Source organism: Cucumis melo, chromosome 1 (assembly GCF_025177605.1).
Source record: "Cucumis melo cultivar AY chromosome 1, USDA_Cmelo_AY_1.0, whole genome shotgun sequence".
NCBI classification, from domain to species: Eukaryota; Viridiplantae; Streptophyta; class Magnoliopsida; order Cucurbitales; family Cucurbitaceae; genus Cucumis; species Cucumis melo.
In genome coordinates, this window is record NC_066857.1 from 1,452,915 (window position 1) to 1,480,787 (window position 27,873).

Genomic DNA, 27,873 nt, shown 5'->3' on the forward strand with positions numbered 1-27,873 from the left:
TTGACTAATTAAGAGGGCACTTATATTGAATTATATTGGGAGTATCTCTTAATTAATTACTACAACCTTTTAGGTGCTTGAAAGGCTATTTATGGTATGATCCAAAATGCAACAAATTCAAGCAAATTTAATTTTAGTAATTGTGCTTGCAAGACTACACATATTCATTCGACCTAATTTATTGCATAATAATTCATATACCTCCTCACTTAATCCTACCTTATTTATCATTCTTTTTTCTTTTTCTCACTTTCTCTCTCTCTCTATATATATTTTTACCAAATGCACTCTTTTTCAAATGGTAAATTACTGATCTTTTGGTTTGATTCAGGTGCCAATCTTCAGCAAGATAATTCAATAATCAAGCACTGGCAATCTGCAACAACAATAACTCAAAATAATGATGATGATAACAGAAGAAAAAGTAAGGCTGTTAGTTAACACAGTTTACAAATTAAAATTTGGGTTTGGATGTATAATTATTAGACCTGCACCAGTTGATATGAGATGACAGCTTGAGATTTATATTTTGACTGATAGAGAAAAGATAATAAAACAGCAATCTTTTATAATATTACCAAAACAATAGTTTATGGTTTAAACCACTATGTAGTTGTATACCTTAATTAAGCTCTTAAATATTTTATGTTTAATCTTAAATACAGTAAGGATAGTTGATTCTGATGGTTGTTTGATTCGACGTGTCGTTGATCAACATTGGTTGAGAAGTTGAAGTCGAGGGTTATTGATTCAAGCCGAGCTCAAGTGATCTTTGTTGTAACTCAAGATAGTGTGTATCAAAAAGATAATTAAGTTGTGTACTTGTAATCCTTTTAAACTCTAGTGGACGTTTCTTCTCAATGGGACATAGTCTCTCAGACGGAAGTGTGTTGCACCAAACTGGGTTAACTAGTTGCTTGTGTCAATTCTTCTTTCTTGTCTCTTTACTTTGTTAAAACACCTGACGTGTTTGACTTTTGGTCCATCATTGTTCTCTTGAATAATTATCCTCTTCGTATTTCAATTTCATTATTTGTTGTTTTCAGTTTTTGGAAATTAAGTCTACTTTCTCTCTATTGTTTACAATGATCTACATCTTTCTAGATTACGATAGTTGAATTTTGAACCAAATACTAAAAACAAAATCAATGTTTAGAAATTTTGGGCTGCTGAAATTATTCTTCAAAATAACCTCTCTCTCATGCCCCAAATCCCTTCCTCCTTATTTTCCATCTCTTTCTCTCTCTCGGCTTCATCATTCATCAGGTCCCACAACCTGATTCGGAATCTAAAGAATAGTAGGTCAATTCTAATGGTTCGATCGAGTTCGTGTAAAGAATTTCGAGTAAATGGAGTTTCAAAGGTAAAATTTGACCTAATCTAATTAAGTTTACTTTAGGGTTTCAACATGTTAATCATAGCAATAATTAGGGTATTATTTCAATCCGTTTTTCAATGCGCATGCCTAATTTTCTATCAGTATAGACTTAATTAAAAAACAAATCATTACCAAACGGGATCTTAGGTTTTGGTTTTTTATTTTATAAAAATTAAGTCTATATATAAACACTTCTTTTACATTTAAGTAATCGACTTTTTACTTAGGTTTTCAAAAACCAAGTCAAATCTTGAAAACTAACAAAAAATAAAAAATAGTTTTAAAATTTTGTTTTAATTTTTGAACTTTGACTAAGATTTCAAATCTTATCCTTGAGAAAGACGTAAACTATGGTAAAAAAAAATAAAAAAAGGGGGAAACTATAGACTAGAATTTTAAAAAAAATCAAAAAACGAAAACGAAATTGTTAGCAAGAGTGCCCAAGAAAATATCTATCAACAATATACTTTTGGAATTTATTTCACATAAGCACTCGTAGGTGTCATTTTCAAAATAAATTCATAATTAGGTATGAAAATTCAACCGAGAGAAAAACTATGATCTTGTTTAATAACTATTTTGCTCCACAAATTTTTAACCATGGTTTTTCATTTTTTTCTAAGTAAATATTTAAACGATTATCCAAATTCTAAAAACAAAAGCAATAGAAAGAAGCCTTTGTAGAACACATTTTTAAAAAACATAATCTGGTGTGGTTATCAAACGATATCTAAAATATGTATTTATACAAAAAAAAATGTTTTAGACCCAAATTAAGTGTTTAATTAATCAAAGTAGCTCATATATCTTACTCTCGTAGGATCCATTTCGATTGACTTTTACCGATACTAATAAACAATACATAATATATACCAAACAAATCCTCAAGAAAAAAGAAACAAAACAAAAGGAGAATTTTGGAATAGTTTGAAAATTAAACTAACCCCAATTTGAGAGAAGTGTCAGAGCTGTCATAATCTTGAGAAGGGTTATTTGATGAAGTTGAATTGTTCCCTACAGACTCAGAAGAATTCCCTTGTATGTTCTGCATTATTATTTGTTCTCCCATTTTCTCCACCTCCTACCACAGACAACAAAACTCCAATCATTTTCCTTTTCTTACAAACACTAAAAAGAAACAAATTAACATGATTTGTAAAACTCACAAGCTCGTTCAATCTCTTATTTTCTTCTATCAGCAAATCAACCTGAATATTCAAATTGTAATGTACTCAGACCATTGCAAATGCATGCCATGACAAAAATAGCTGTTTTAATCATAGTTAGTGTTAAGGGTAAGATTAGACCGAAACTGAACCCAAAGATCTGAAAGGAAATCTTTTTGTTTGTCAACAATATAACAGTAAGTCAATTCTCGCTCTCAAATCTTAAAACTTCTACACTTTTTCACGCCGGTCAAGCTCTTCCGCCTTTAAACAATTTTACTATCGTTGTCAAGTGATGGTCAGACTCTTTTTCTTGTCCAAAGTTTAGCATCAACAAAATGCATGCATGAGATTTCTCTACCAAGTACTTTATAAACCTTGGTTTTGCTAAATATATTTATACCATTAATATACACATTATATTGAAAAGTATCTCAGCGCTGATTCAATTCTAACAATAGCAATGAATTACAACAGCCACAGAGCATAAGAAATTTAAAATTAATTAATGTATTCAAGTAGGTTGGTTGAAGTAACATAGATATTGACAGTTACTTCTCCATGATCCAAAGTTAAATTGTTTTACTAGTAACAAAATGATGCATAAATAGAAAAACATACCAACTTAAAAAACATTCAGAACCTCCTAAAAACATAATGCAAATCTTAGTTCAATTACAACTGAACAGAACAAAGATGCCTGTGATAATTCTAAATTTGGTAGCATGCAGCAAATATATATATGAAACCAAAATAGACAGTAATGGAAAGCAGACTGATAGAAAGAAAGAGTGGAATTGAAAAGTTTGTGAGATAATAGTAAGAAAAAAACAAAACTAAACAAAGAAACATAATCTTAAAGTAAAATCCTCTAACAATTTTTTACTGCAACAAACAATCAGAAAGTTTTTGGTAGAAAGTCTTAACAGGGACGTGCAAAACTGTTTACAAAAATATTTTGTGATTATTTTGCAGGCTATCCACCGTGGCGTCCCACCACAATTTGTCGTGTGATGTTTTTTTTTCTTCTTTTTCTTCTTTTTCTGTCGTGTGGTTCTGAGGAACTTGGCTCATAGAACTTCTAACACTAAGGGGGTTTAATCCCCCAAATTGCCTTCGATGGAGGGGCTATTATAATTGTTCTCAGGGATTATAACCAACATTCGTAAAACTATTTGAAAACTCTAAGTATCTATTGCGTTTACTATCTATTGTAACTATCTTCTCATTTAATTTGTAACCCATGCTAGAATAGTTTGCTCTTAAACACAAACAAAATAATAATGACTAGAAAAATCATATACTATAATAACCAAGTCAGCCTCTTACACAACTCCTGTTGAGTCTCCTCCTACACTTCAACGTATTACAATCACAGATCTTTGGAATCTTTGAAACGAGAGAAACAATACTACTTTTTAATGAAAAGTCTTTTTGTAGCAGAGCACAAATTTAGAATAACAGCGTCACCTTAACAGCCATTTGGTCTACAAGATTGGAACTTTTTACGAATTACAACTCTTCTATCATTACTCTTTAGATAATTTAACTGGATATGTTTGTGAAGAAGAAACAGGAGCTTAGCTTGGTAAATTTACAAATAGGATTTTTGCACTCTAAAGCCACTTGACCAGATAACAATGATTTTCAATCATCAAGTTTTCTAAAATTCATGTTTTAGGATATTGGGAGGTTAATCTTGTCTTTAGCTTGTTACATTATAGAAGAAAAATTGAAAACCAAAAGTTGTACCAAATGACTGACACAAGATCTGCACAAGATGAAGTTCCAATCAAAAGAAGCCAAACTAAAAGGAAAAAAGAAAGTTATATCAATAACAAACCCCAATAGTAAATGTAATCATGTTAGAAAGGGGTAAGAGAGGGAAAATAATTGTAGCAGCTCAGCAGGTATATTTTTTGTATTTAAGCAGTGGAAACACAGAAACCACCCTCTCAAACTAGTGGCTTCTTGGTCTCTGCTTTTTATAGACCTTCAAATATCTTATATTATTAACTCTGGTCATAAATCTATATGACTTTAGATTTAGTTTCAGTTAAAAGACATCATGCCATTAGAAATAGTTGTCTTCCTTTACATATCTGTGACTATTCCTTTATCTAGCCATAATCTGTATGGGATCAACTAACCATCCTCCCCTGAAATTAGGATGATTAAGTCTCTTCACAAACTGAGTTACACTTGATCACATTAACTTGAACGAAAGCTCAATCACAAAATTATCATGGGTAACCGCTCATAGATATCACCATGACTACAACTTTCAAAGCTCTCCACTTCTTTCTTCGACACTCGAGAATTTTACCCCCATGAAAAAGTGAGAGCATGACTCTGATACCACTTGTTAGGAACAATAAACCTCCAGATATCTCTACAATAGTAAGATATTATCCACTTTAGGCATATACCCTTACTTTGTTTTTTGTCTCAGAATATTGGGAATAGTTGTCTCCGACCTTATCTATTATCCATTGTATCTTTGATCACATCCCCAAGAAATGATTATATCTCCCTGTGGAATCCTTACAATAAGAGTTAAGGCGGATGGATGATCCAAAATAGAGGGTTTTGGTCCTTTGCCAACATCATGTTGACGTGAAATTATAAAAGTTGAAAATTGCATATACACGGATTGGCCTCTCGCTCTCACTCTTTCCTCTCTTGCTATATCTTTGTCACGCACTTCTCACTTTCTCGACCTTCTCTGTCTCTCTCACTCTCTCACTCACTTTTAATATCATCTCTTTCTCATTGTCTTCATTGTCTTGCTCTACTACATTTGACGTTCTGAGCAATGTTCTGATGGCTAATGACAACACCTATACAACGTTCCGAGGACCAATGGGTCGTGACAAATGGAGAATGGTCAGAGCGAATCGAGGAAGCCACTCACCATTACAACAATATTTAGATTGAGTTACATGAAAACCAAACGTCTAAAGGAAGCAAATTCTACACTAAAAGAGAAAAAGTCAAGATCCTCAACTGTATTCCTATGGATGATATAATAATATGACTATAAAGTAAGACCAGTTCTTCAAAACACGATCTCAAGTGTTAATTGAGTACCTTCTTCAATTATACTTAAACAATATTTGTACCATCAAGCAAAAAAATAAAATCATATTCATGGGAGACAGCAAACAAAAAGTTGATAATGGCCACAAGCTCAACCATGTCTACATCTCTAAAGTTTTGTTCTTTTCTCTATCTTTGCTTTACTCTCGTATTGTTTCTTTTATCAAAGTATCATCTTTGGTGTTTGGGAATATGATGAAGGTGGCTAAGGATGTGTCAGCCTAATTAAGATGTCGGAGTGTGCCTATTCATCCTATCTGTCTCCTCTGGTATATTTGTTCAAAAAGAAATTTTTTCTTCAGACTACATATTTGCTTTGCTATGGTTAATTGAGGAGGTGCTACGAGTTCACTTTTTGATAAAGAATGTCAAAACTGTGTTATGCTAAGTTCTTTTTGATTGTGGGGTATCTAGATAGAGAGAAACAATAGAATTTGTAGAGAGGCCGTAGATAAACAAAGCCTATTTTGGCACAGTTTTGTGAGATCGGAGTCATTTTCATAGTTTGTTTTGGACCTTTTTTATGCCTTTGTTTTTCCTTCTGTATTTTTCCATGTAAATTTCGTTTATCAAAAAGAAAAACAAAATCATTTTCCATGGGGAATACTCAAAGTTAAATCTCAATCGTCAACGATGTCAATAGGTGATAATTATTGGTCAGATGTTGTGAGTGAAAGCAATTCTAAAAGGGTAATGGGCAGATAGCATAATCAGTTTGACTCGGTTCAGTTTAAAGTATCAACATGATTCACCATTATTAGTGAAATTCCAAGGTAATTGCAATGATAGAACAATGACAAATATAGCAAAGTCTATCAATGTGATAGACACGATTCTTACTAACAATATGATCTATTACAAATAGACTCTTGTTAGCCAGTGATATGATACTCTATCACTAATAGACTTAGGAGGTTGAATCTAACTATATCTAATTCTTTTTGGATCGTGCTTGTTACCATATTTTCATATTAATTAGTATATTATGAATTGTCAAGGCTAATTTAGAGGCTAGACTTAAAATTTTCTTATTAATTCTGCATTTTTTTTCTGTATATTTACTTTACTCCAATCATTTTTTCGTTCAAATTTCCCAAGAGAACATATACTTGAACTTTTAGTTTCTTTTTTCTTTTTATGGATGTAATAGAGAGAGGTATTGAGTTGGCACAGCACATGATGGTAAAATGACTTTTTATGCTCGTTTTGGCAGGTTAAAAACGACTCACAGTATATCAGAGCCTAAAGCTGAGTAAATTACAAAGGAACTCATGTTTTCTTTTAACAGAAAGTAACAAAGGAACTAACGTGAGTTTTCAAGTAGGAAAGGAATATAAGTTGTGTAGAAAATGGGATCTGTTGTGTTGAATAATTTCAAAAAATCCTCAACTCAAAAAAGAATTATTAAGAACACAGTTGTTAGTATCCGATAACAGTCTAATAAAAATATGGAAAAATATTGGTTTACACCTTTAAATTTTAGAGTTGTATCAATTATCCTTGCAAAAATGTCAGGCTAATCTTCTATGTATTGTTCCAATTTTTGAAGTGTATCAATTAACATCATCCATCAAACTTATTAGTTTGAAAGATATCGTGTGGGAAACATATATAATTGTTTCAATTAAAACTTTAGAATTATTTCGAACAAATCAATTTGGACTCTATACTAAAATTACATTTGAAAATCGTGCATGCATTCGATTCTTATACTTGTATAATCTTTTCAGATTGTCAAAATAGGAAAATGGGTGAGTAGTGTTGCAATCTCACGTGCATCGAAGTCGATTGCATCCCCAAGTTTGTCACATCAAGGACGATGACAATTTAAGTGGAGGACAGTGTCACTAAGAAAGTACACTGTGACCCACTGATACATAAAGTGTAGTAGATAGGAACAAGCGAGTGTTGACATGTTAAACAAAGATAGAGGGCTGAGAGAAGTATCGTGATGCGACCGAGGAGGAGGGTGCAACATCTAACACACCAAGATAAGTGGGTAAATATGTCAAGTTGAACATCGAGCAAGAAGATGAACATCAACATCATTGGTGGTGTTACTGACAAGAAGCTCGACGGGGACCAAATACGACTCCACCATGATCTCAAAAGAACTCTTAATTGTGATTCACTTATGAAATTTTTAAGCACTAGAAGAAATCTGGTCTTTAATGTCGGGTGGAAAAAATGAAAAATAAGCTTTAATGTCGGTTTTCAAAAAGCGGATGTTTAATGTCGGTTTTAAACCGACATTAAAGCTTTATCTTTAATGTCGGTTTAAAACCGACATTAAACATCATGTTTTTTAGAACCGACATTAAAGGTTTTTTTTTATTTTATTTTTTATTTTTTTAATTTTGTAAAAAGTTGAATTTTTCTCTCTCCTACTTTACTCTTTTCTCCTTTCTTCTCTACCAAACCCTAAACTTTACTCTTTTCTCCTTTCTTCTCTACCAAACCCTACGAAAGAAGGTTTTCTCTCAACATTTCTTCCCTTTCTTCCTTTCTCAATCTCATCACTTTCTAATCTCCCCTTGGCTTCCAGTCAAAACCTTCATATTCCCCACCTTCACCATCGCCGCCGTGAAATCCGCCTTCCAGAGGCTCCGACTACTCCGATAACGATATGAAAATTAGGGATGATAAGGTACCCAAATATTTTGTTTAGTTTCTTCCTTCCATGGCGCTAGTTAAATCTACTTTGACTTTCTTTTTCATATAAGTTTGGACAATACAGTTCTTCTAACCTATAATTGGATGGAACAGGAAATTGAGGCCACCGTTGTTGATGGAAACGGTACTGAAACAGGCCATATAATTGTAACAACCATTGGTGGAAAGAATGGCCAACCAAAGCAGGTGATTGTCAAAAAACTTATTCTCAAGACTACTGTTATTTAACGTCCTTTCTGACTCCTCTTTTAAAACTTGTTTGGAAGAAAAGGAAACAATATAAAGCTTCGCTGTTCAAAAAAGAGAGTACTACGTCCAAGGCTTTCAGGCGGAGATTTCTACGACTCACTCGCAATACCCTTTTGAGCCCATAAGTCTTTGATTGTTCACTTTCCGCTTCCATTTCAAGCTACAATTTTTCTGGTTTTCAAGGTTAGATTTCTTTTTCTCATTTCTTCATACCATTTTCTTCAAACTGTGTGGTTTTATCGATTTGTTTCAGTTCTTTTCAAATGCTCTGGATCTGACTGTTCCGTTACTTGGTTTATATATTGTTTGATTTTGAAGCTGGGGTTTCGATTTGGCATTCAATTATCCTTTCATTTTCTCAATGGGAAGGAATGAAGGAAAAAGAGAGCAAAAAAAAGTTGATGTTGCTTTTACTACCATTTTTCTTGTGCTTTTTAGCTTCTGGAGATAGATATTTGTTGATGTTCTGTTTTTTTCTTTTTTTTAGTTAGAACAAAAAAAAAAAAAAAAAAAAGTTGGGCCACAACTTTACATGGACAATCAAGTGTCGTTCTTTTTCTTTATTTGTCGTGTTTTATAGCTATAAGAAAACTGATGAATTACAAGTTGAAATATGTTTTCTAATACCTATTTTATGAATAATCTGGATAGCTAGTTTCCATCGTCACTGGTTTATCGTAGCCTTCTATCCATTTTGGTAGATTTTAACATGTATCAGGTTGCTGTGACTTTTATTATAGGATATGGGTAATGTTTGTAATTTCAAGGATTGGAACTTTTCTTTTATGTTGTTTATGTAGTATGGTTTGTGTTTTTGCAAGACTTTTGTGTTTCCTGAAGGAATCATCTGAATATCTTGTTCATCTTTATGGAATACACTTGTTGAACTTGGAGCAGTTGTCTTACTTGATTATATGTGTTACTTCATTAGAGTATATCTATTCTGACGCTTCGTGGCCTCTTTCTTTAATAGAGTCAGAAATGGCAGCAACATCAGCAACTAGTTTGTCAATTGGAGCAACTGCATCACTTAATACTAAGCTCAACTTGTTTTCCCAGTCAAAGTCTACTAGCCTAAGAATCAATTCACAAGAGAAGCTTCAGAGCTTCTGTGGCCTCAAGGCAGATTCATCCCTTCGTTGTGACTCAGAGTCGTCTTTCCTAGGGAAACAGAGCAGCGCTGCCCTATGGCGTCATCTTGCTCCTTCAGTACAAAGAGCGAACCTGAATTTATGCAAAAATCTTCAACCTCAAGCCTCTTACAAAGTTGCTGTTCTTGGAGCTGCTGGAGGAATAGGTCAGCCTCTGGCCTATAACCACTAAAGAGATTTAGAGTGTTTTTGGTTGATTTAGATATTTGATATCATTTAGATATTTGTACAATAGTGTTCTTTGAGCGTTCCGATATTATATGTAGATAACAATTGTTTTTGTCGTGCTTGATTGAATGTAGATAACTGTATATTTTTCCAGGTCATTTTCTACTAGAGGAGGATGATAAGTTTCTAGATAAGGTTTGAGCTACAGTTCAGGAAGAGGAATGTCAAGCCCTTGCTGCATTTGGTGCCTGTTTCCAATATTAATAATTGTTTGAAGAAGCATTTTCGAGACCTTTAAAATGTCGTGATTTTTGAATTTATATAATTATGTTTGGTTGCAGTTAATTTTACAAGCGTGTTTTCATTGTTGGTGGAATCAGACTTGAATAATATGAGATTTATGTGCTTTAAGATATGAATGGGATTTATTGTTGCTTTAAGATATGAATGAGATTTATGTGCAAGTGCTAATAGCATTTTCATTGTTGGTGGAATCAGACTTGAATAATATGGTTTCCTACGGAATATGACTTGTAGTTTCAAGTTTGTAGTTAATTTCACTTGTTGGATTCAATGTTGGTTTATAAAAAATGGACAATAATACAATAAATATAAATTTCTAAAAATGGACAAAAAACAAGCCTTTGATGTCGGTTTTAAACTGACATTATTGGCCTCTTTAATGTCGGTTTTAAAACGACATCATAGCCCAATCGACATTAAAGGGCTTCAATAACACTATCAAAGATGTCGGTTTAAAACCGACATTAAAGCCAAACCGACATTAAAGGGCTTCAATAACACTATCAAAGATGTCGGTTGAAAACCGACATTAAAGGCCTTTAATGTCGTTTTTAAACCGACATTAAAGAGGCCTTTAATGTCGTTTTTAAACCGACATTAAAGTCCAACCGACATTAAAGGCCTTTAATAACGCTCGCAAAGATGTCGGTTGTCAAGTGACATTAAAGCCCTTTAATGTCGGTTTTAAACCGACATTAAAGGTCAAATTTCTTGTAGTGAAGGGTCCAATTCATAAAATTATGAGTCTCATGAGATGTGTCTATCCCAAAACAACTTATTAGTGGATGGAAAAACTGATACACTTCCAAAATTCTTCATTTAAACGATACAATTATTAGTTAAAGAGTTTATAATGATACAACAGTTAATATTTAGGTGTAAATTGATATTGAAACACACTAAAAAAAAAAAAAAACTAAAAATATAATATTAGTCCACCTATATAATTCCATAAATGATTGAGACGATCCTTTGTTCTTTTAAAAGAAAAATTGCTATATAAATGTATTGCCAATATACATTTGCAACAATAAAACATGACCCAAAGCTAACAAGTGTAATAGAGTACTACAAATTTTAGAGTAAAAAAGCAATTAAGGCTCCAAAGAATACTTCAGAAAAAAAAAAAAAAGAAATTGCAAAATAAACCTTAGGTGAAATGAAATTGAATCTCAATTACAACATCTAAACCACTACTAAAATCACACACACTGAAATTAGGAACAAATTAAACATACAAAAAGGAAAATAATTAAACCGAATCTAACTTAAGTGAATGGATTATGAACGATATCAATACTTTTTAACATTCTCCTCATCCGTAGATTTGAATATTTGTGTGTATGAATGTTAATCAGGAGATAAAAGGACATTACAAAGGCTCGAACACAAAGCTTATGCTTCAATACCATATCAAAAGTACCACTAAATCTAAAAGCTTAAGTTTATAGTTGTAGTAAATTTAATTATATCAATTCTTCAATTACGTGGCGGTTTTATTTGAATCACAATTCGTACGAGTATTTCAAATTTGAGTATAGAGGAGGGGCATGTATTTAGGTTTAGGGTTTAAGGAGAGTTGAAGTATTGTAAGGTTCATATTTGATGTAACAAAGTATTCCTTGGGAAAATGGTGGGAAAAAAGGGTGGAAGGCTAGAGTCAATCAATTGAAGGAGAAGATAGTTTTATATGATAAAGATATTCAGAACCTCACCATCTATCTACACCTTGTTTATGAGGTCTTATGACTTCGTTTTTGTTTTCGTATCAATATTTCCTTAACCAATATGGGATTTTGCTTGTACCTAACAGTACTATAAAAGCCTATAACAGACTTTGTGGTTATTAACAAACCAGTGTGTCCTGCTCATGATTTTTTCTGTTCATTAAAAGTTGTTTGTAATGTTCATAAAGAGAATATATTATCTAAACAAAACTGAAATGGGTGTCTCTTTGGGTTTATTATTCTAAGATCGGATTCAACTTCTTGTTTTGGACCAAATATCAACATGAGCATCATCATGGATTTTGATTCCATATTAGATAGCATATGTTTCATCTCAAAAACCAACCGAGTATTACGAAGGGACGAAGAACTAATCTATATATCTTGAAAACTTAATCTAATGGTTCCAAAATAAATAAAATTTGAAGAGTTTAATTCATTAATGGGTTACCTTCCTTCCAATAACGCTGAGCAATTCAGAATTTTTTCCATCCTGAATATATGAAATTAAATTAAACAAAGTTAATTAGGTAGAAATGGGATGGTAAAGTTAGATTGAAAAAAGTAATTAAAAGTGATATATATAGAAATAATTAACCATAATTTCAGCAACACGACTGAGTCCTCCTTGAAGTGATTTCTCTAATTTCTTAAGTTCTTCCATCCCCAAACCTTGAAGCTCCTCTCCTTTCATTTGCCTATTACATTTATTCACACAGATTTTCATTCATTATGCTTACAAAGAATTAAAAATGCATTACTGTGCTTCTGCACTCACCTTAGTTCATGGCTCTTTTTCTCAACTTCTTCATTCAACTTCGCTCGAATATTACTCTCGAGCTGTCAAAATGTCATATCGTCATCAAACGAGCTCTAATTTTCAGTCCAACTTCTTTATGTTAAAGAACATCTTATATTTGATAGGTTAAATAAGTTCATACTTTTTTTTTTATTTGAATTATAATTTTAATTTGTTCTAACTATGTCTGATTCCGAAGCTGCTACATCAAGAAATCTCCTTCTGTAAGATGCAATATTTTGATGAAATAGACCCTCTATGAATTAAATTGATATTCAGGATCAGAAGACGCACCCAAATATCTTAACTAGAATTAGGTTGACACTTCCTTTTAACGCCTCATCACATCCCAATCCAAAAAGATATCATTAAATAGATATTATAAATTACCTGCAACTCAACTGATGGTTCATTCAAATTGGGAAGGTTGTCTGAATGGACATTATTATGCCTCTCAAGTATCTCCTGGATGCTTCACAAAATATGCCAAAAAGAGAGAAGAAAAAAAGACTAAAGTTATATGATATTTAAATGTATACATAATACTTTATACTTTGTATATATTTACTACTTGATATATAAATCAAAGAAGTGAAATTTACTTCCCATAGAATAAAAAACCAAGAACAAATGCTACACAAAATGCAAGCATATTATCTCTTACTTAACCCTAATCTATAACCTGTGGAACAAAGCATATTATCTGTGAATTTACCAAAGAGCTGTGGAACAAAATCGAAAGCCTCATACAATGGCAGCTCTCTCATAGTGGTGTTAAAGCTTTATGCAAAGAAATCTGTTTAATCAACCAAAAGCATGCTAAAGGGGCCATCACTTTTAATCTCATTTCTGTCATGTTGTGGGCTATTTGGTTGGAAAGAAATCAAAGAATATTGGTGGGCAAGAAAAAATCTGTTGGAGAGAAATGGGATGATATCCGTGCTCTCACCGACCACTGGTCCACAAGATCCAAGTTCTTTAAAAACTACAATGCTAGTTATATAGCTTTAAATATTCATGCTTCTATTTAGATAGTGGGATCTCATGTGCCGGGCTTAGCTCTAGCTTGCTTTTGTCTTATTCTTGCTTCCTGTATTGTCTTTGATATATTAATGAAGCAAAAATGATGAAAGCGCTAAGAGGTGTCCACCTAGTGGAGATGTTCGGGTACGTCTACTGTCCCAAACCGTATGTAGTTCAAAAAAAAAAAAAACCAACTCTATAACCTTAAATTGTACTTCTCAAACTAGGTTTAAAATCTTGCTAAAAAAATGAAAAAACAATCAGGTTTAAATAATACTTTGTCATATTTTTTATTTTTGTTCACTTGGATCGGAATACTTTGAATTTTTTTTTTTTTTGTTAGTTTGGTTTGTGAACATTTAAAGTTCCTTACTTTTAAATGAACTTCTTATTCAAAAAAAAAAAAAAAAATACATCATCTCTGTTTATATTTACTACTATTCCAAACATTCACATCTTAGTTCTTTTAACAGTTACATAGAATATTTTTCTTTTTTTAATAAAGATACGATAGGTCAGTAGGTACACTTGGCCATCTCCGTTAGATGGACACTCCCTTAGCACCCTCATCATATCTGCTTTATTAATAAATCAGAAGAATTACAACAGGAAGCAAGCAAGATAAAAAACAAAACAAAGAGCTAGGGATAAGCCCAAATGTGGAATTAAAAAGCATGAAGGTTAATGACAATAATACTAGCGCAGTAGCTTGAGAAGGAAGGGGATCTCGTGGTCCAAAACCCTATCAATGCACAGACATTTTCCCAAATATTTATGATGGATGATTATTTTTCTTTGAATATACGATTATTCCTTTCCAACCAAATATTACAAAAGGGTTGATGCAATTATGTTGAACCTTATAATTTCCTTCTGTTGCCTTTGGTTGTTGCACAATTCTGTACATAGAGGAGATATTTGAGTGTTGCATATTCCAACTGATCAAGTTTTCAATTTTTCTACACAAAGATTTGGCGATGCTGCAATGGATAAATATGTGGTCAATGTCTTCAAAATAGTTTCTACAAAGAAGCATCAGTTGGGACTAATATTAAGAGCAAGAATCTTTTTTTGAATGATATCAGTTGTGTTGATACATCTGCGAAGAAGGGACCAAATGAAAAATCTGCAATTTTTGGGATCCTGGCTTTCCAGAGTTTTTTGTAAGTCCCATCATAATTGGCATTATTCAGATTAGCTTCAACAATGGCTTTCTTAATTAACAGATGCAATGAAGAATGATCCACTAGGATTTAGACTCCAAATGGGAAAGTCATTGCCTCTATTTGTATTTGGTGTGGGAAGAACCGCTTTGATATTGTTCCATTGCTGAATTTCGTGATTGCGGCTGGAAATTTCAATCATTTGCAATTTGATCCCAGTTGTCTTTTATAGAGCCATTCTGACAACAAGATAAAGCATAGAGTCTGGGAATATGGGAAGTCAACGGCCCTAGATCACTCCAATTCCCTTTCCAAAAAGTGATACTTTCCCCATTGTTTATATGCCACTTGATCATCCCTCTAAACCAATCCAACGCTTTGATAATGTTAATGTTTCTCCATGGGGCTTTCATGGAGCCATGCTTTGACTCAATAGGATAGTCCCTAACGTAGGATGTAGAGTATTTTGCCATAAAGAATTTTCTCCATAGCGCTCCTTTTTTCATTTTAGAATCTCCATAACCATTTGCATAGAAAGGAGAAATTTATGTCAACAAATCTGTGAATGCCCAAGCCCCCATATTTCGATGCAGTAGTGACTTTTTTCCAACTCAACAAATGGGTAATTTTGTCATCATTTCGATTTTTCTAAAGAAAATTTCTCCAAAGTTTTTCAATAGATTTGCAAGCACCAATGGAAGCTTTGAAAACTGATAATTGATATGTAGGCAGGCTGTTCAAAGTGGAATGTAGAAGAGTAATCTTGCCCCCTTTTTGATAATAATGAGTACTTCCAGTTACCCAATTTCTTTTGAGTTTTCTCAATAATATTCTTACCCAATGAATATTACAAAATTCTTGATTTAAAAAGCCCTAACAAGTGTTTGTGGGGACTGTTCTTTCTTTTTTTTTTCATTTAAAAGAGGTGCAACAAGAGAACATCTCAAATGGTCACCCAACTTTTTTGAACAAGAGAGTGGGATCAAAGGGTTCACCATTACATCTCAAACTAGATTGACACTTCCTTAGAACACTCGTCATACCCCGAAAACAAACGTTGCATTCTCATTCAAAAAGGAGAGTAAGCCAATAGTGATCACCCAACTTAATACTACTCTCGCACAAGCACGCATAACTACAAAGTTTAGATGGCATCCAACATTTCTCTTGGTATGATCGCACTCTCATCTACCATTGAGTAACACCTTTCTCATTACTTAACAAGTTAAGGCTGATCATGTCTTGATTACCCAAATCCCTACAATTACTCTTAATATATTTTTGAAGTTAATCTTTTCAATTATTTTAGGTTGCCCAAGGGTTTTTTTCTTTTTTTTTTTTGCTAGACACAGAGATGTCTAGATTTTTAACATATTTAATTGTAGGAATTTGGGTAATCATAAAGGTTTTAGATCCAATTTAGTAGGGTTTGATCATATGAAATTCTTTAACGGTATATTTTTATTGTAATTCTGTGCAGTACTATATGTGAAATATTTGAACTGTGTGTGTGAATCCCTCACATTATTACCTGCTAGCATAGGTATCTTATAGGATAAATAAGTTACTGATGATAGACACTAAATTATCAAACACGATATTAAAGTCCATAAAACCGAACGAGTATTTGGTCCAATAAAAAAAATTGAGATTTGGGTCAAGATTGGCATACACTATGTAATGAATAAATTACATAAGGATTGGTTAAATTTATACATTCACTAGAGATGCAAGGCAATTATTTTAAAATTCACAAGAGAAATTTGAAATGTAGAAATTTCAATATTGGAAAGATCGACACTTGCTTGAGGCAAATGCAAATTTAAGATATGTTTGATACGATGCGGATTATCTGAGTCCTAGAAGAGAAGACCAAAGAGTGTGCTTTCAAATAGTGAAGTAGTGATGTTTATTGTTGGAATGGCTGGAAATGTTATCTTGTGCTCTAAATGGCCAGAAATGGGGTCTTATTGTATACATATTTATGTTACTTATAAGTTTGGCACTGAAGTTGAGAGGTGTACGTTACATATAAATTCTCTACCTGTAGACATAGGTAATATAGTGTTCGTAAACCAGTGTATCTCTAAGTGATCTTTTACATTTAGCTTTCTCATATTATTTATTTCTCAATTTCGTAACAAATTGGTATCAAAACCAAATTGTAACGATTTGAAATTTTGCATATGTTCCACAAACAAAGATGTTTATCATGAATGTGAAAATGGATAAATGTATAATTCCTTAAGGAAAAAAACAATTTCAATCTGTGATAGATTAAGATGCAATCCCTGCTGATCCAATAGGGGTTATGGGTGTTTTTGATTGATAGGTCGAAGATAGTACAAATGCAAATGATGAAGAGTGTGGAAGATTTTTGGAGAGGAAGGGTTCGTCCCACGATGATCCTATTTTTGGCTGATATAACACTATCATCGAGGTTAGATGATGAAACTTTTGTTGTGGAAAGTCTTTCATAACGAATTCATTACCCAAGAAGAAGTTACTTTTTGAGCAACGTGTGTTTGGTCTGCATATGCAAGAAGGTGTATCTCTTAGAGATCGTCCAATCAGTTGAATGAAATTATGTCAGATCTAAGTAACGTGGATATTAAAATAGATGACAAGGATGCTGCATTAATTTTGTCTGCATCTTTGCCATTCTCATATGAGAATTTTATTGATTTTTTTACTGATGGGAAGGACACTTTATCTCTAGAAGAAATGAAGATCGAAGTTCTTACTAGAGAGGTCCATCATAAAGCAGCAGGTTCAGTTATAGAGGCGTCTAGGTTAACCACAATAAGCAAGGGACAAAAAGAAATCCGCTAGAGAAAAGTAGAACCATAAGTTTTTCAAATCCAAGCGTTCTATCCCTCATGATATTTGTAATTACTTCAAAGAAAAAGGACATTGGAAAATTAAATGTGTTAAGAAAAATACACAACATGAGAAGGAGAAAGCTCATTTTGCTGTGGGGAATATTGAAATCGATTCCAAGGGAGTTGGGTTAACTTCTAATTAAAGGAAATCGAGCTAACAATGTTGTTGGCAAAGTATTTGTAATAGGCTCGGTTAGGATACAAACACACGATGGGGCCTTCTACATCTTGGATGAAAGTAGGGCATGTTCCACACTAATGACAAAGATCAGTCTTATATCTTCAATTCTGTTTAATAGCCTGGGTTACGATTTCAAAGGTTAAGGTTAAGTCATGTATGTGTACAAAGGATCTGAGGTGATTCTAAGAGGTGTGAAGTAATGCCCTAGCTTAAGAGAAGCACATATGAATAAACCGTGTTCATGAAGATATAAAAGTATGGTTAGAAATGCTTAAAAAAATTAAAAGTTTACTAACTATACCAACAATGGTGCATCTTCCTTTTTGGTAGTTCAATTGTAGGAACTCTAGAGTCAAGCGTGTTTTACTTTCAGCAATTCCATGTTCAATGACCTAGTGTGAATTTTTTCTTGGATGCATGTGAGTGAAGACAATATATAAATGCTGAAAGAACCTATATTGATTTGTGGGTCCAACTTGCTCTAGATCTTAATGCGATTATTATTAAATAAATTGTGTATGTATCATCGTTTTGATTATAAGTATTAGTTAGTTGTATAGGACAATTGGTTGGGATTTAACTTTAGATCTAGTGATAAAATTGTCGTAAGCGAACAAATTAAGATAGTTAGTTTCGTTTGGACCCAAAATAAGGATTTATTATTCATTGAATTTAATTATAATTCACTTTCGTTTCATGTAATTTAGCTTTCTTGCAACCGAATTTAATCTCAACCATCCCTCCCGGTTGGAAATTTTTTTGGTTAGAGAAATTAATATGCTTTTTGAGTTTGACCCAGACTTACCACTAAAACTAGCGCTTGGTGTGTATTTTGGCCAACGAAATCCGTACGTCAAGAACTCAGTTTCATCTTCTCATTTCCACCAATATGATTTAACTATGGTAACTGGATTAGAAGAAAAGGGGAAAAAAACACAATCATGCTACACAAAGATCGTTGGAAATGTAGAGAGTGTTGAGTAAATGGAGAAAAGATCGTTAATGGATAAATTTTGTAAAATGGGCCTTTAGCTAGAATGAAAGCTAACAGTGTCTCTCTTTTCAAGGGAGACGGTGACTTCATCAGAAGAAAGATAGAGTTCATACATATGACATATTTGTTTCAAATTGATAAGAGAATATGATGTTAGCATCGTATGATCAATTTACACATGAGCATTATTGGCTTGACAGTGGAAGTTATGTCTATAGTTGAAATATTTTAACTGAGTTGAATAGATACTGAAGGTGTTGTTGCAACCGTGGTTTTATTTTAATATTAGAGTAGATTATAATTCTATGAGTTAGAATTAGAATTGTGATCATCAGCAAAAAGATAATGGAGGGTTATAGAAGCTGCAATCTAGCTTTAACCATCTTCTTAATGTATAATGGATTTTGTTGATTATTATTATTATTAGAAAAATATCAAAAATGGGAAAACCCTCACATGAAAAAGACAATATAGTTCATGTGAAATGTAGTAAAATGAGGATTTAATTAGTATAAGTTTTATTATGATGGGTATGGCCTAAATTCCTCAGTTATATAATAACTGCAAACTGCAATGTTTTAGAGCCAATGTTTGTCCTCTCAACCTCAGTTGTATACTTGTCTTAAAGGAAAACAAACAATGGACAATGTACAATTTGAACGCATAATATAGGGAGGTTAAAAATGTAACATTTTGAAAACTTGGTATCATTAATGGAAACTAGAGCCAAAACTTCGGGAACAAAGGATATTTTTCTAGAAGTCGTCTATAAAAGATTCATGAAAAACGTCACACATAACTCTGAAGTTTTCAGTATAAATATTTGGAAAGGGCTGATCTCATTGTTCATGGAAGAAAGACAGCCCTAGCTAGAAGAGAAAGATAAGCCATCAATGGCTCCAGAAGAAAGACTGTTGAATTGCTAAATGACGACTATATTTTTATATAATGTATAGTTTTAATAAATCAAAATTTGTTGGTTACCATCATTTATGAACCTAAAAATGAAATTTTTATTCATGATTTTCTTGAACTCAGAAGATTTTCTCTGCCTGCTTTAAAAGCAGTCATTTGATTAAAGAATGAGTAGTTTAAAGAATTATCAGTACTGCTGAAACTTTTGAGTATAAATATGAAGATTGTTATCAACAACTCAGGAATGGAATAAGATTGAAATTCCTAACTCTAGAGCATCTTTGAAGTGTTGAAAAATATCACTTGTTGTGTTTAAAATCTATCTAAGATGTGGAGTTCTAAACAGATTAATTTTGAATCAGAAAGGGAATTAGTTGAAACCCTAATTTTGATTAGAAAATGTATGGAGTTATTTTAAATGGTTAAAATTACATTGTGATATCCAAAATGTAGTATAACTAAAATGATCATAATAAAACATAAAATTAGTTAAGAATCCCTAGATTTTCTCTATGAGTATATTTGGAAGTGATTTTGAAATACTTTAAAGAATAAAAAGAAACCATTGATAATAACCAATTAATTGGAATAAATTGGGAATCTCTAATTGTGAGGAAATGTAAGAAGTGATTTAAAGGTTATTGTGAAATCACTTAATCATGTTCAAAATCCATATATGACATGGAGTGTTCTTGACAAAGTTATTTTAAATCCAAAAAGGAATTAGTTAGGAAACATCCAATTACGAGCACATGTTTGGAGTTATTTTAAATGGTTAGAATTACTTGTCATGTTTTGAAAACGAACCTCTAGTGATAGTATAAACTTTCATCTCAAAACTCATTGACAACGGAGGAGCAGTTCATCGATCTATCTTATGTTAGACTCCTTGATTTTTCCAATATAGAATTCTCAGCGAAAAATGGTATTTGGGTTTAGGAATTCCCTAATTTTGCCATAATGTTTGGTGTGATTTTGGATTATATAGTAGTTGAAAAACTAATCATTTTGTAAGGTTGAAGATCTATTTGAAACTTGACAAAGTGATTCAAAGCAAGAATGGAATAAGTTATGAGTCTTTGATTATAAGGGAATGTTATATTGAAGTGAATAAAAAGGTTGAAAATCCATTTGAAAAGCTTATTTCTTCACAAAGTGATTTTAAATCAGGAATGGATAGAGTTAAGAATCCCTAAACTTGTGGAATGTATGAGGTGATTTTGATGTTGATCATGGGATGATGAATATACAAAAGAAGAGATCTCCTATTTAACCCTTCTTTTGACCAAAGAATCATTGATTAGTACTTGACAGTAATTTCTTGTAGAGATCAGAAACAGAAAATCTCCAAATTTATAGGGTTTTGTGTGTTTAGGGTTGTTTGTGGGATACAAACCCTAAACAATATTTTGATCAATTTTCTAAAATTTGATCAAAATAATAAGTGGTTCATCAATTTGAGATAGTTTTATGAAGAAAATTAGAAGGATTTCAACAAACTATGGAAGACATATAAAACATTCCAATTGGACACATAAAATATGATAAATAAATTAAAGTTGCCACATCTTTAATAAAAAAAAATTAAAAGGTCAAACTAGATTTCACTAATTATTTTCTCTTCTTCTAAGAGATAAATAAGATATTAATTTTCTAAAATTTATATATAAAAAAAAAAAGTATGAGAGACATAGAGAATAGCTTATGAAGAGAAAACTAGAAGGATTAAAAGACTATTATATTGTTAGTATAACATTTGTAAGTTCTAAAACATTAGAATGGAGGAAACGAATTCTATAGGTATATCTTGAAAAAAAAAAAATCAAAGTAGGTTTTCCAAATTTTGTTGAGTATCTTAGTTCAAAATTCATTTGATAAATATTTATTAGGAGCCTTTTAAATATAGAAAGATAGGCTAAACTATTTACCTGTTGTAGCAGAATTTCTATCTTCTTATTGTTTAGATAAATACTATAATAGATCCTAATAGAAGTCTATGTGATAGTTTGTAAGTCCTTTGACCTTTTCTACTTCCCTTCAGTTTAATTTAAAGTTAGTATTTTAGCATTGACATAGTAAATGTTAGATTGGAAGCTGAACTTTGTGTTAGAGAAGAAACTTGGTGAAGGGGAAATCGGCTAAGTTTAGAACCATGTGGGTGAAGTAACTAGTAAGTAAGAAGGTGAGAATTTTTGTACAATGGACGTTGCATACTTCAGCAAAGTGGAAAAGATGAGTACGTTTAACACTCGGGAAAAAGTAGATAAAGGAAAAACCATGCATTGAACTACGCGTTTGAACGGTTCGTCGACAAGTCATGCGTTGAATGAGCTAGCCAAAACCAAGAAGCCACGGGATAGAAATTAGAAGTCTTGGGCATGGTTACCCATGTGTTGAACTTGTTGGAGTTAGGCTAGGAAGTGTGTCCAATTAGATTGCTTAACAACGAGGGTTAAATGATGATCTGAGTTAAGTAAAGCTAGGTGGTGAAACAAGAAGGAAATTGACTAAGTGAAAGAAGAAGGTGATCAACTCTGAGGTGAGGAAACCTTAGAAGCAGATCACACGTGTGTGTGGACAAATCTGAGGTGTAGAAGCACCATAAGTGGACACACAGCCAAATTTAAGGGAGGAGCTAGCAAACAAAGGGACGTGGGGTGGCTGACATGCAAGAACAAATAATTAATCCTGGGAGCTTATAAATAAAAGTTCTAAGAGGAGTAAATTCACATATTCGTTTGCTAAGCTTCCTAAAGAAATAAGAGTGAGGGAAGATCTTAAGTATTCAGAAGAAAAAAGGGAATCAGATTGGTCGACAACATGCTTGATCTATGCCCCCAACATAGCTATCATGCGTTGAACTTGCCATCCATGTGTCCAAAGAAGAACTACCACATGCGCTGAGGTCTCTCTCATGCAGCCAACTGTGTTGTTTAAAGAGAAATTGTTGAAAATCTCTTCAAAGGAGGTTATGCTTAAGAAGGATGTTTGAGTTAAGAGGGTTAGTTGGGAAAGAAGGGAACTTAAGGTAGAAAAATCGGGTCAAGAAAAAACTTCAACCGTTAGTTTTACGACCACGACAGTGAGTATCCTTTTCCTGAAAGAAAAATCTATTTTTAACTATGTTTAAAAGTATCTTATGGTTTAAATTATATTTATGAGTTATTTCAAAGCTTGTATTGATAAATATGCTTTTATCATACTGTGTAGAGTCGTAGGTTTAAATATAAACTCTTGTTTTGATTATTCATACAACGTTTTGATGCGTCCCTTATTTACAAACAATAAACACACCAAAGCATTGATAAACTTCTTTACACACAAAACAGACCAAAATGTTTGTGGAATAAATCTAATATCAACATTTAGAAAGAAAAAAAAAACGATAAGATCAGAAGAGGAAGAAGAAGATGACATAGGGGATTATAGTGGTTTGATCTTAATTGACCTACACTCATTGTGAATAGCAGTTTGAAAATACTATATTTCTTGGAAAAGAAGCTCAACAAGTTAAGAATGTATGACCCTCACTTGCACCCTCTAGTGTAACACTTTATGTTACTCGTATTTCATTGCGATTCCAAAGTACTTATACTGTTAGATATTTGTTAACTAACTAAAATGTTTTTGTGAGAGTTTTCCGTGTGATTAATTTTTCAGTACAATCACACAGATGCTATTTCAAATTCTATTGGTTTTCAGCAAGATGTGAAGTTGGTGAGTTATTTTCGAAAAATATTGGGAAATAAAACTTGATATTACATGCCTAAAAAATGTAGTACAACTAGGGACAGAGTGATGTTTGGAAGGGAATAAACCTAAACAACAATGGCATTTTGGCTCAACCTTACGCACAACCATTCCTCATGAAAGTGTAAATAAGAAGATTCCTATATGAACTGTAGAACTTCTTCTTCTTCTTCTTCTTCTTCTTCTTCTTTCTTCTATTGATATTAATTTGGAAGTTGAGAGATCACTATGGCTGAATGATAATGGAACATAACTATACACCAAAAAGTCATATGGAGCATTTGCAATGGATGAAACTCACTAATACCCTAAGCAATAATTCAAAAGGAAGGTTTTCAGTAGGCACATTAATTAAACTTAGCCCCTTTCACATCCTCAATATATAAAGGGTTTGTCAAAATATCAATGGAGAGAAGGATTTAGAGGACAAGGATTCTATAGTGTAATTTCACCTTTAGTGGAAAGGAAAGAATTGAAATGTAGGGTTTTTGGTCTAGATAAAGGAAGATCATATAGGAGAGGGAGGGGAAAGGTTGTCATTGCAAAATCAACAAACTTAATAATGTCAATATTAATTAATAAAAATATGCATATAATATATATACACACACACATAGCTTATAATATAAATTAAAGAATTAAAAAACTAATTAACACAGGTTAACAATTTATACATTTTGTCACAGTGGTTCAAGAATATAAATTCTTGAAAGAGAAATAGTGTTTAGAACCTTATGAAATTAAAGTTCTCTAAGGTTCTAAAAGGACTACCAAATAAAGATGTTTTTTTTTTTATTTCAAGACTATAACTCTAACAAAACTAGTTATTAGGGTAAAAAGAAACCCTAATTGCATAATTAAGTTTTGTCTTTAACCATGTCAACTACTAACATTTTTTTTTTTTAATGTACTCTCATTTATAACATTTACTTCAATTTCATACATAATTATATTGGGAAATAATCCCAAATCTTTTTGTAGAAGTGTTTCTTAAATATGAATATTAGAAAGAGAAGGCATAAGAACAGGAGGGGAAAAAGGAAGGTTTATTTCTTTACTTTTTATTTAATGGCATTTTTTACTGTAATTAATTATATATTCTCTTTGAGGTAGTTTGTGTAATATTAACTCTTTTTTTCTATTTTCTTTTTTCTGAAGTAGTTTTATTTATTTATTGTTATTATTTAGAGTGGAATTATGCTACACATTCTATCATATTCTATCCTTTGTGGGATAGAATTGAATAAAACGAACAAATTATTGATATCTCAATTTGAATTCAAAACATGAGTTTGAGTCACACTTCGTGTTTTAATAACTCCAAATCCTTTTCTTATATATATATATATAACAAAGGTTTCTTAGAAGCAATAAGATAATATTAAAGCAGAAAACATGAAAGAAGTTGTAAAGATATTTAATAATGGAGAGAGAGCATAAATCATAAGTAAAGCATATACAATACATAAACATAAGGAGAGTGCAATGATAAATAAATAGAAGGAATAATATTGGCTTTATGCATGGCAAACCTATAACTAAAATAATGTAAACAACAAAGAAAATTTATAAACTTAAGTTTGATAAATATTTATATCAATTTCAAAAAGAAAATTACACTTTATTTCACAAAAGAAAAATCACATGAATTATTTAAGATGTAAAGTTTTCCTAATAAAAAAAAAGTAAAGTAAAATTTATCTTCATCTTCTTTTTCTTCTTTTTTTTTTTTTCTTTTTTATGAAAGTTCTTGATAAAGTTAATATTTTTAAGACATTATTCTTTCAACATGTCTTGTTATTACAGAAACTATTTCACTATGATGATTTCAGTTCATCTAATGACATTCATTTTACTTTCTAAGTTAAATTTATTATTTATTTCTGATTTTCCTTAAGCTTTTAGCCTAGGTTTAAAAAATTAGAATATGGTTGTTGTTATTTCTATATTATATGGTGCAAGTATCTAATATCATTCTTTTATGAATATCACTATATATCTTGGGGAGTCTTACAAGGGTGTTATGAATGTGTCGATTTAGTCTAAACATTTGAAGCGTACCTACTTATTTTCCAATGTTTTTTGTTCAAGAAAAAGAATTATAATGCAAAAAGAAAAGGTAGTTGAATATATAACTTGTCTTTCCCTTATAGGAAACATATGACAAGATTTAAAGTTCATAGGATGGCATAGAGAATGAGGTGTGGGGACATCGTAACAAAACTAAGAAAAATACAAATTTTAGGTACATTTTAGTGAGAGAAAAAGTTAATAGATTTTAGAAAGAGAGAGTCTAGGAAATAATGTTGTGGATGAATAGTGAAAGCTAAGAAGAATAATTTGTGTTTGTGTGTGTCAATATATATATATAAGGCTATATTTTTCAACCTCTCTCACTATATATATGTCTATCTATTGAAAAAGCCCTTTTTTCTTTATAGTACTTGCTCTAATTTTTTCAAGGGAAGATTTATGTATATTTCATGTTTCATTTGTTAAGAACATGGAGGATTTAAGCTTTACTGGAAGGGAATTCTCTTATCAGACAATGTATATATTGTATTATTTATATATACACGTATAGCAGAAAAATGAATGCAAACAATCATAAAATGAATGCATAATGTTGAATATTGTACTTAACTCATACATAATATGAACATATGAACAAAATTTCTATCTTCCAAGAGAACCCAATATGTGAATTAATCAAATTTAGGACCAAACCCATTTCTCTAAACTTCCAAACTAATTCCCTCTTCCAATTTTATACTGAACTTTCATGAAATTTGACCTTCTATATTTTATGGGGTAAAAATTCCTATATAAAAAGGCTTTCAAATCCCAACTAGCCTACATTTCAGATTGCACTCGTATGGTCTCTTTTGACTAGGATTTGTGTACTTGGCTTCTTCAGAATTATTTCAATTGATTTTAAAGTGATTTTTTTTTTTTTTTTTTTTTTTTGTGGTTTGAAGCTAAGATTCTCTCTCCTCTCTCTCTCTCTCTCTCTCTCTCTCTCTCTCTCTCTCTCTCTCTCTCTCTCTCTCTCTCTCTCTCTCTCTCTCTCTCTCTCTCTCTCTCTCTCTCTCTCTCTCTCTCTCTCTCACTCACTCACTCACTCACTCACTCTCATGATGCAAGAAACAAGAATAGAATGAAAATCTAAGAGATTTAAGAGAGTGAGAGAAGAAGGAGAAAAAATACCTTGAACTTGCATAATCAAAGAGCTTCCCAGAAGCAGAAAAAACAAGAAGGCCAATCTCAGCATCACAGAGAATGGCAAGTTCTTTAGCCTTCTTGAAAAGCCCTTTTCTTCTCTTGGAAAATGCCACTTGTCTTGCAGCTATGTTGTCAATCTTCTTGATCTGAATTTTCTTCCTTGTCATGATCTTCACTTCTTTCAAATTCAAAAAAGAACAAAAAAAAAGAAAGAATTAATTAAAAAGAAAAGAAACGGAATTGAACTTTAAGAAAATAATGGGGTTTTTTCTTCTTCTTATTTTCTCACAGATAATGGATCTTGAATTTAGTACGGATGAAAATCGAAACAAAACCCCAACCTTTAGAGGGAGAGAGAAAAATAATGATAACAATCTACAATCTGGTTTTTTGTCAAGACAAACAAAAGACCATCCACTAATAGCAAAATGCAAATGAAAGAGAGAAAATCAATATGATTTTTTTCTTATCTATGGAGAGAAATGGATGATGAAAGAGAAATCCAAACAAAATAACAGAAACAAACCCACCAAAGATATGATGAAAAAAATTCTTTTTTGCGAAGGAAAATTAAGAAAAGAGAGAGAGAGAGAGAGAGCTTAGAACATTACTACAATGGAAGAAGGCGAGTTTGAGCTTTTGGGATTGATCTGTTTCTTCAATGGGTTTTTTTCTTATCTGGGTTTAAATTTGTGTGTTGGTAGCTTTTGAGGTTTACTACTGACACAGCTTGAAGAGGGGTTTCAGACAAGATACCATTATTTGGAAAGTCCTCCAATGGGTTGAAGAGAGAGAAATAAGAGAAGAAAAAATAAAAAAGGAAGGCTCTGATTTAAAGATATTTAATGTTCTTCTTACTTATATTTATATATTTCTTTTTACTTCTTTTTTTGTGTTTTAGTTTTTGTGGTTAAGCACTTCCCACAAAAGTACTTTGGTTTTACATGTTGTTGTGTTTGTCGCCGATTGGGTAGCGATTGATGAAAAAGGCAGCCATGTCTGCCCCATTCTATCAACTACTCTCACCATA

General features: G+C 32.1%; 2 protein-coding genes across 6 annotated transcripts; one reads left to right on the forward strand and one right to left on the reverse strand.

Moving 5' to 3' along the window:
* On the reverse strand, nucleotides 1-27,677 carry LOC103495384 (MADS-box protein JOINTLESS-like). Of its 2 annotated transcripts, XM_008456918.3 has the most exons (9): nucleotides 27,455-27,677; nucleotides 26,829-27,021; nucleotides 13,104-13,185; nucleotides 12,693-12,754; nucleotides 12,513-12,612; nucleotides 12,366-12,407; nucleotides 2,545-2,586; nucleotides 2,323-2,459; nucleotides 1-376 (listed from the first exon to the last, which is right to left on the reverse strand). In XM_008456918.3, exons 2-9 carry the CDS (start codon nucleotides 27,008-27,010, stop codon nucleotides 355-357), a joined length of 669 nt encoding a protein of 222 aa, XP_008455140.2. In that variant the 5' UTR covers nucleotides 27,011-27,021; nucleotides 27,455-27,677; the 3' UTR covers nucleotides 1-354. The 2 variants fall into 2 exon arrangements, with proteins under 2 accessions (XP_008455140.2, XP_008455141.2); XM_008456919.3 differs by lacking the exon at nucleotides 2,545-2,586 and having other exon boundaries at nucleotides 27,455-27,667.
* On the forward strand, nucleotides 7,792-10,328 carry LOC127149075 (malate dehydrogenase, chloroplastic-like). 4 transcript variants are annotated; one of them, XR_007820364.1, is made up of 5 exons: nucleotides 7,792-8,290; nucleotides 8,410-8,502; nucleotides 8,588-8,748; nucleotides 9,539-9,862; nucleotides 10,039-10,328. XR_007820364.1 is itself a non-coding variant. In XM_051083905.1 (3 exons), the coding sequence occupies exons 2-3, from the start codon at nucleotides 9,547-9,549 to the stop codon at nucleotides 10,083-10,085; spliced, it is 363 nt and encodes a 120-aa protein (XP_050939862.1). In that variant the 5' UTR covers nucleotides 9,153-9,262; nucleotides 9,539-9,546; the 3' UTR covers nucleotides 10,086-10,328. The 4 variants fall into 4 exon arrangements, 2 of the variants coding, with proteins under 2 accessions (XP_050939862.1, XP_050939858.1); XR_007820365.1 differs by having other exon boundaries at nucleotides 8,031-8,290; nucleotides 8,583-8,748; XM_051083905.1 differs by lacking the exons at nucleotides 7,792-8,290; nucleotides 8,410-8,502; nucleotides 8,588-8,748 and adding an exon at nucleotides 9,153-9,262.
* Nucleotides 27,678-27,873: the final 196 nt, after the last annotated feature.